Source organism: Propithecus coquereli, unplaced genomic scaffold (assembly GCF_000956105.1).
Source record: "Propithecus coquereli isolate 6110/MARCELLA unplaced genomic scaffold, Pcoq_1.0 Scaffold302, whole genome shotgun sequence".
In the NCBI taxonomy this organism is placed as follows: Eukaryota; Metazoa; Chordata; class Mammalia; order Primates; family Indriidae; genus Propithecus; species Propithecus coquereli.
The window spans coordinates 2,474,314-2,482,994 of NW_012148642.1; the positions used below are offsets into that span (position 1 = coordinate 2,474,314).

The 8,681-nt window shown below is 50.9% G+C and overlaps 1 protein-coding gene across 1 annotated transcript in view; it reads left to right on the forward strand.

The window, feature by feature from the left end:
- The first annotated feature begins 6,233 nt into the window (after positions 1–6,233).
- The window catches only part of KLRG2 (killer cell lectin-like receptor subfamily G, member 2), a 27,242-nt gene continuing 24,794 nt past the window's right edge, over positions 6,234–8,681 (forward strand). The window contains exon 1 of the mRNA XM_012649762.1: positions 6,234–7,020. Within this exon, the coding sequence (XP_012505216.1) occupies positions 6,234–7,020 (787 nt within the window). The remainder of the gene's footprint in view (positions 7,021–8,681) is intronic.

The window sequence follows — 8,681 nt, forward strand, 5'->3', positions numbered from 1 at the left end:
AGCCACGGTGAAGGGCGGGGTGCAGAGGGTGCTATGGAGACCACCCACGTCCATAGAGCCCTAGTTTGCCCCACTGCCAGTAGCCAAGCACTGCAGCCTGAGCGGTTTACACAGCGGTCGTCTATTGTCTCACGGTTCCCAAGGCTGCGAGTGTGAGGTCAAGGTGTCAGCAGGATGGGTCCTTCTGAGGCTGTGAGGGAGAACCTGTTCCATGCCTCTCCCCTGGCTTCAGATGGCTTGCTGGCAATCTTTGGGGTCCCTTGGCTTGTATAAGCATCATCCTGATCTCTGCCTCGTGTTCACCTGGTGTTCTCACCGCGTGCATATCTCTGTGTCCAAATGTTCCCTTTTTATAAGGACACCAGTCATATCGTATTAGGGGCCCACCTACTCCAGTGTGACCTCATCTTAACTAATTACATCTGCAATGACCCTATTTCCAAATAAGGTCGCATTCCAAGGTCCTGGGGGTGAGGTCTCCAACATATGAATTTGTTGGGTAGAGCGGGTGGCACCCTCAAACGCACCCCGTAACTGTCAGAGGCGAGCTCAGGAGATCTGGGCTCGGAGTCACTGGCATGTGGTGAGTTAGAAGCGCCGGCAGCAGACTTTCCAAGGAAGCCAGGGAGGTAGAAGGAAAGACAGGAGAGCGTGGTGTCAGGAAGGACCAAGCCACAGATGGGTTCCGAGGACGAGGAAAGGATCAACAATGCCAAAAGCTTCTGACAGGTAAAGCAAGCAGTGAGCAGCAGCTGCTGGATTTGGTGAATGTGGTGCCCTTGGCAAGGAAAATTTTGGCAGGAACTGACCTTAGTGGTTTAGGCATGCTTGGGTGTGATGAAATGGAGATACGCATGGGGACGATTCTCTTGTTAAAGTAGGTTGTTTGTGACAAGGAAGAAACAGATCGGCTGTTCGCTAGAGGAGGAGATCAGGCCCAGGGAGGCATTTAAAATTCGAGCATGAGCTGAGCGGTGGCTCATACCTGTAATCCCAGCACTTTGGGAGGCTGAGGCAGGAGCGTTGCTTGAGGCCAAGAGTTCAAGACTAGCCTGGGCAACATAGCAAGACCCCATCTCTACCAAAAAAAAAAAAGTTAGAAAAAAATCAGTGAGGCTAAGGATGCCTTGAGCCCAGGAGTCCAAGATTGCAGTCCAACCTGCCCTCCAACCTGGGTGACAGGGCAAGACCCTGTCTCTAAAAAAATAAATAGATAAAAAACTCAGGCATGTTTAATGGTGATAAGAAAGAACCAGTAGAAAGGAAGAGATTAAAGATGTACGAGGGGAGAAGAGATCATTGTGGTGCAAGCTCCCAAGAGGGTGGGCAGCTGTATATCTATATGCAAGGCACATAATAGGTGCTCAGTAAATATTTGTGAAACAAATGTATGACTGTAGGCAAGAGGGCATGGAATTCTGAAAATAGGTAGAGGGATTGGCCAGGCCCACTTTTTTTTTTTGTTTTGAGACAGGGTCTCACTCTGTTGTCCAGGCTAGAGTGCAGTGGTGTGATCATAGCTCACTGCAGCTATGATCAAGCAATCCTCCTGCCTCAGCCTCCTGAGTAGCTGGGACTACAGGCACATGCCACCATGCCTGGCTAATTTTTTATATTTTTATATATTTCGTAGAGACGGGGTCTTGCTATGTTGGTCAGACTGGTCTCAAACTCTTGGCCTCAAGCGACCCTCCCACCTCAGGCCTCCTAGAGTGCTAGGATTATAGGAATGAGCCACCGTGCCCAGGCCAGGCTTACATTTTGAGTCCACTCTAACTTCTGCTGCCCACTGTTCTTGCACGTGGCCCAATGTGGCGGCCAGCATTACCACTACCTCCTGACCTCTCATCGCCAGTGCCCATCACTGACTCCCCGCAGGCACTGTGTCCCACAGCTCAAATTCAAGACAGGATTTAGGCTGCCCCTGGGCACCTGGCCAGGGGAGCCAGGCCTTGGGGTATCTCCCATGGGGTTGAGGGAGTGTGCCTGGGAGTGACACACATTCTGTTTTTCACACTCTTTGACCCTAAACACCGTGAAGGTAAGAGGTCCTCGATTTTATGTGCTAGTTGATAATCATTTTCCCGGGAGAAGGTATTTACTGCAAGTGAGAAAGCACCGTCAGGATGTCCTCTCCCAGCTCCGGATCACACCAAACATGGACAGGCAACCAAGTCTCAGCAGGGACGGTGGCTGCCTCTGGGAGGTGAGGTAGAGGACAGAGGGTAGAGACTTTTCTTTTATATTTTATATATGTTAAATATTTTTAATTATTTTAATTTCTACAATAAACTTGATTAGCCCTAAAAATAACTTGGGCCATCTTTTTAAAACTTGAATTTTAACAAGAATATCCATAAATACACTCTCTTTGTAGAAAATGGAAATATACCAGGCATGGTAGCTCATGCCTGTAATTCCAGCACTTTGGGAGGCCGAGGCAGGAGGATGGCTTGAAGCCAGGAGTTCAAGCCCAGCCTGGATAAAATAGCCAGACACCGTCTCTACAAAAAATTTAAAAATTAGTTGGGCATGGTGGCCTGTAATCCCAGCTACTTGGGAGGCTGAGGCGGGAGGATCCCTTGAGCCCAGGTCTCATGCCACTGTACTCCAGCCGGGGCAACTTAGCGAGACCCTGTCTCAAAACAAACAAACAAACAAACAAAAAATGGACACATTACAGAGAAAGACAAAGTCTCCCAGACCATCCCCCTGCCTATATAATCTACAGCAGAATCCACTGTTATCAGTTTGGAATGACTCATTCTACACCTTTTATAATGCATTTTTATGCATATATATGTCCCCACATAAATATATTGTCTGTGATTTTGAAGGGATTAAACGTAAAATGTTTTTATATAGCACTGTCTTCCTGCTGGATATTTTATCTCAGTTACTTGTCTTCAAGGGGCGTCCCTTCTGGTAATGTAACCCTTCTTAAGTTCCTTCCCCTTCCCCAGAGGTAACAAGTTCATGGTCTTTGCAAACGCTGCGTCTGAAACCACTCCAGCACGAGTTGCTGGGGTAGGGACACAACACTTGGCACGTGCTTATGCGGTAGTCCCCCCTCATCTGCACTTTCCCCTTTTACAGGTTTCAGTTATCTGAGATCCAAAACCAGGTAAATACAGTACAGTAAGATATTTGGAGAGAGAGGCCACATTCACATAATTATTATTATGGTATATTGTTATAGTTGTCCTATTTTATTATTAGTTATTCCTATTAATTTCTTACTGTGCCTAATTTATAACTCAAACTTTATCATGGCTATGTATATTCAAGGAGACTTCAAAAAGTTCATGGAAAAATGTTGTTAAAAGATAAAAATAAAAAATATAAACTTTATTTCTCAACATAATCTCCGTCAAGTTCAAGACACTTTTGTAAACAATGGTACCAGCCATTTAGTCCATCCCAGAAGAACTGAGGGGCCTGGGAATTTACCATGTCAATGCTGTTTCTTTTTTTACATTAATTGAAGAAAAATGGGTGCCCTTTAAAGATTTTTTTAAGATTAGGAAACAAAAAGAAGTCAGAAGAAGCCAAATCAGGACTATAAGGTGGATGCCTAACTATTGCCTGTAGAAACTCACAAAATCGCCCCTGTTTGATGAGAGGAATGAGCAGGATCATTGTCACGGTGCAGAAGGACTCTCTGGTGAAGCTTCCCCAGGCATTTTTTTGCTAACACTTTGGCTAACTTCCTCAAAGCACTCTCATAATAAGCAGATGTTCTTGTTCTTTCACCCTCCAGAAAGTCAACAAGCAAAATGCCTTGAGCAACCCCCAAAATTGTCGTCATGATCTTTACTTTTGATCAGTTTGTTTTTGCTTTGAATGGACCACTCCCACCTCTTGGTAGCCACTGCTTTGATTGTGTTTTGTGTTCAGGATCGTACTGGTAAAGCCATGTCCATCTCCTGTTACAACTTTTTTTTTTTTTTTTTTTTTGAGACAGAGTGTCACTCTTTTGCCCAGGCTAGAGTGAGTGCCGTGGCATCAGCCTAGCTCACAGCAACCTCACACTCCTGGGCTCAGGCGATCCTTCTGCCTCAGCCTCCCGAGTAGCTGGGACTACAGGCATGTGCCACCATGCCTGGCTAATTTTTTCTATATATTTTTAGTTGTCCGATTAATTTCTTTCTATTTTTAGTAGAGCCGGGGTCTCGCTCTTGATAAGGCTGGTTTCGAACTCCTGAGCTCAAACAATCCGCCCGCCTTGGCCTCCCAGAGTGCTAGGATTACAGGCGTGAGCCACCGCGCCTGGCCCTGTTACAACTTTTTAAAGAAAAGCTTCAGGATCTCAATTCTGCTTGTTTAAAATTTCCATTGAAAGCTCTGCTGTTGTCTGCAGCTGATCTGGGTGAAATGGTTTTGGCACCCATCAAGTGGAAAGTTTGCTCAACTTTAATTTTTCAGTCAGAATTGTGTAAACTGGCTGGGCATGGTGGCTCACACCTGTAATCCCAGAACTTTGGGAGGCTGAGGCAGGAGGACCACTTGAAACCAGGAGTTTGAGACCAGCCTGGGCATCACAGTAAGACTCCTTCTCTACAAAAAAAATAAAAACTAGCCAGGCATGCTGGCATGCACCTGTAGTCCCAGCTACTTGGGAGACTGAGGCAAAAGGATCACTTGAGCCTGGGAGTTGGAGATTGCAGTAAGCTGTGATCACGCCACTGCATTCCAGCCTGAGGGACAGGGAGCAAGACCCTGTTTCACCAAAAAACAAAAAAATAAAAGGAATTGTGTAAGTCAAACCAATTGAGATGTCTACGGTATTGGCTATTGTTTGTGCTGTTAATTGTCAGTCCTCTTCAATTAGGGCAGGAACAAGATTAACTTTGTCCTTGCGAATTGATGGGGATGGTCTGCCACTGCTGGCTTCATCTTCAACATTGTTCCGTTCCTTCTTAAAATGAGTTACCCATTTGTAAACTGCTGACTTCTTTGGGGCATTATCCCCATAAACTTTTCATAAAGCATCAATGATTTCACCATTCTTCCACCCAAACTTCACCATAAATTTAATGTTTGTTCTTGCTTCAATTTTAGTAGAATTCACGTTGTTCTGATAGGGACTCTTTTAAAACTAATATCTAGCCTTCTTAGTGCCTCAAACTACTAGATCCTGTTCAGACATGTTATAACAAATTAGTAGGAGTTAATTTTGGTGCAAAAAAAGTTTTTGAAATCCATGCATAGTTTTTTCATAATACGCATTTTCCATGAACTTTTTGAAGACCCCTCATATAGGAAAAAACAATATGTAGAGAGTTGGGTGCTATCTGCAGTTTCAGGCATTCACGGGGGGTCTTGGAACGTTATCACCTGTAGATAAGCAAGGACTACTGTACTAAAAAACTAACCCTTGTTTATCTGAAATTCAAATTGAACCGAATGGCCTGTATTTCACGTGCCAACCCTACCCCGGGACACTTAAAAATACCAGAGGCCTTATGCCCCTATGTGAGTCAGTAGGTCTGGACGGAACCTAGCCAGGAATGTGTAGTTTTAAAATGGTATTCAGGTCACTGGCCCGGCTGGGAACCCTGTACTCTACCACACCACGCTGGTGGGGGGCAAGGCTCTCCTCCCTGTGAAAATACACATTTTCTTACGTATTCGTTCCTCAATCTTCAATGAGTTAGGCAAGTAGGAGTCAGGCCTCCCTAGCTGCTGTCCCTGGGACTTCTGACGTGGGGGAGTCCTCCTAGGCGTGGCGTCTTTTCCCCCACCACATGGCCGGGACAACCGGCGGCGCTACTTCTACAGAGGCCGTCCCCATTTCCTTTGGACCCACTGATTTTTCTGATCCAGACAAGCTTGGCCAAGCACTCCCTGCCCAAACTGTAACTCTCAAAACCAACGCAGTGACAGAGAGCTGGAGGGGGACATGGTGGGACCAGGGAGGGGGTCAGGCCGGGCTCCGGTTCCCTCGCACACACCTCGGCTCCCAGTTCGCGTTTCTCCCGGGAGCTCCCGCCCACCCTGTGACCCCGCAGCGGAACTCGCGGCCTCACCCGGTTCCCTGTTTGTGTGGGCGGGGCTAGTGCCAGAAGGGGCGTGTCCAAAAGCCTTTCACAGCGAATCACAGCGTGGTCTGGGGGCGTGGCTTGACGCTTCAGCGACGCCCTGGACCAATCAGGACCCAGGAGAGCTGTGCTGAGCGCTACCTGGTCCCAGGTGCGCTCCGTTCTGCGAGTCTCAGGTGCTCCGCGCGCGGGATGGAGCTGGCCGGGGAGGCACCGGCGGGAGGCCTCGCTGGGGCCGAGTTCCCAACGGAGCCCACGGAAAGTCGGGTCCCGGAACTGGAGCAACCGCAGGTCCCCGCGGAGGCGCAACAGCCCGAGAGTCCCGACAGCAGCCCAAGTCTGGCCCGGACCGCGAGGGATGCGGCGGGCGCGGGCCCGGACCTCCCGGGGGAGAAGAAGCCGTCCCCGCCTCGCCCTGGGCTCCTGCGGGTGCCGCCTCTCAGCCTGGGCTACGGCGCCTTCCGCCGCCTGGGGTCCGCCGGCCCGGAGCCGCCATCGCCGGGCCCCGCCTCGGCCGAGCAGCTCCGGGAAGGCGAGGCGCCCGGGGCCGAGCTGCTGCCCTGGGCCGCTCCCGGCGAGCCGGCGCCCGGCGCCTGGGCGCCCATGGAACTGCAGGTGGACGTGCGCGTGAAGCCTGTGGGCGCGGCCGGCGGCAGCCGCGCACCCTCGCCCGCGCCCTCCACGCGCTTTCTCACCGTGCCGGTGCCCGAGTCCCCCGCCTTCTCCCGCCACGCCTCCCCGGCGCACCCTCTCCTGCAGCGGACACCGTCTCTGGGCGGCACATGGGGCCGCAGCTCGCAGCTGGCCGCAGCCGGGACAGACAGCGGCCGCGATGCCGAGGGCCGGGCCAGCCCCGCCGAGGGAAGCGCGGGCTCCCCTACGTGTCGCTGCCGCTGCAAGGAGCTGGGGTTGGAGAAGGAGGACGCAGTGCTGCTGCACCCAGGCGACAAGAAACTGCCCCGGGCTGTAGGACTCATAGGTGAGTGCTCACCGGTGCGGGCAGCCCGCGCTGCCAGGTAGGGATCAACGCGACCGGAACACACATCCACTCCCATGCCCGCCCAGCACCAGGCCACTGGGCAGTGGAGGGGCTAGGGGACCCAGACGACCATCCCGACGCCCCGACCCCACCTGGCCTAGCAAGCTTACAGTCTGTAACATCTGGTCTATGTAATTGTGGTTCAAATTAGGTAAAAGAATAAAACGACTATCCTTCTTAGTGTACAAAGCACCTCTGAGACGCATAGGTAGAAGGAAGTCCAGATGAGGCATAATCAGGATCAGGTGGCGGTCACTGCAGCCCGGGCAAGAGCATAGGTTCCAGGTTGACCCAGACCGGCTGCCCTCCCATGGGTCGACTTCTCCAAGGTCCAGGCTGGTTCTTTCTCTCCACCATATTGAGGAGCATTTGGCCCCACTCACTCACTCAGCAAATACTGAGTGAGACCACAGGCCAGACTGGCTAGCTCGTGTGTTTGCCTGTGTGTGTGTGTTTGGGTTGGGGGGGTGGGGGCGGCACAGAGCTTGGCACAGAAGAAAGAGCCTGAGAAAGACGTGAACAATCCTGGTCAAGGAACCTGGAGGGTGTGGCTGGTGAACTTGGGGCATGAGAAAGCTTGCCGGAGCTGCATCTTGAAAGGTGAGTAGGAGTTGGGAGTGGTAGAGGCTCCCAGGTAGGGAGACCCGCAGGAGCAGAGGCCAGGATGGCTGGAGCCCTGCCCAGCAGGCAAGCTGGTAGAGGCTTGGCTGATTGACACGTAAGACAAGCCAGCTTGACAGGCACCAAACCCAAGGGCCTCTACACAGGGGTTCTTAGACATGGGTAGGGTTCAGGGGCCTGGATCACTCAGGAACTTTTGCAGAGCTTGGTGTGAGCACATTTTCTGCATGATGGAATATTTTCTATTTCAAATTACCACAAATTTACTGGCTTTAAATGATACAAATTTATTATCTCACGGTTCTGTAGGTCAGAAGTCTGACACCAGCTCACTGATCTAAAGTCGAGTGGTCAGCAGGGCTGCTTTCCTTTCTGGGGGGTGTCTAGGGGAAATTCCCTTTCCTTGCCTTTGCCAGCTTCTTGGGGCCACTGTGTGTTCAAACCCAGCAATGTTGGGCTGAATCCTCCTCCCACCACCGCTTCTCTGCCCCTCATGTTCTGCTTCCTCCTTCCCTTTATAAGGACCCCTGTGGCTACACTGGCCCCGCCCAGGTAATCTAGAATCATCACCCCATCTCTAGGTCAGCCGATTAGCAACCTTAATTCCACTTTGCTGTATGGCCTAACATATTCACAGGCTCCAGGGATTAGCACATTGACAGCTTTGGGGAGACGTTATTCTATCCATTACAGTGAGTCTGTAGCCTTCTATCTTAAAAGACACTGTGACTAACAAGGGTGGGCTGATGCCCTGGTTGGATTTTTAGTCTAGAAAGAGAGCTCTGACAGCACTGTGGAGGAAGGCCAGGGCAGGCAGGAGACTGAAGGAGAGGATACCAGCGAGGAGGTGATAGCAGTAGTTCATCAGGGGAAGCCGAGGGCTTGATCTATGGCAGAGGCGGGAGGTTCAAGGGGGAGGATGCTCGGCCGGCCCGCTGACAGACGAAGGTAAGCTGACAGAAGAGGGGGATGACGCCTGC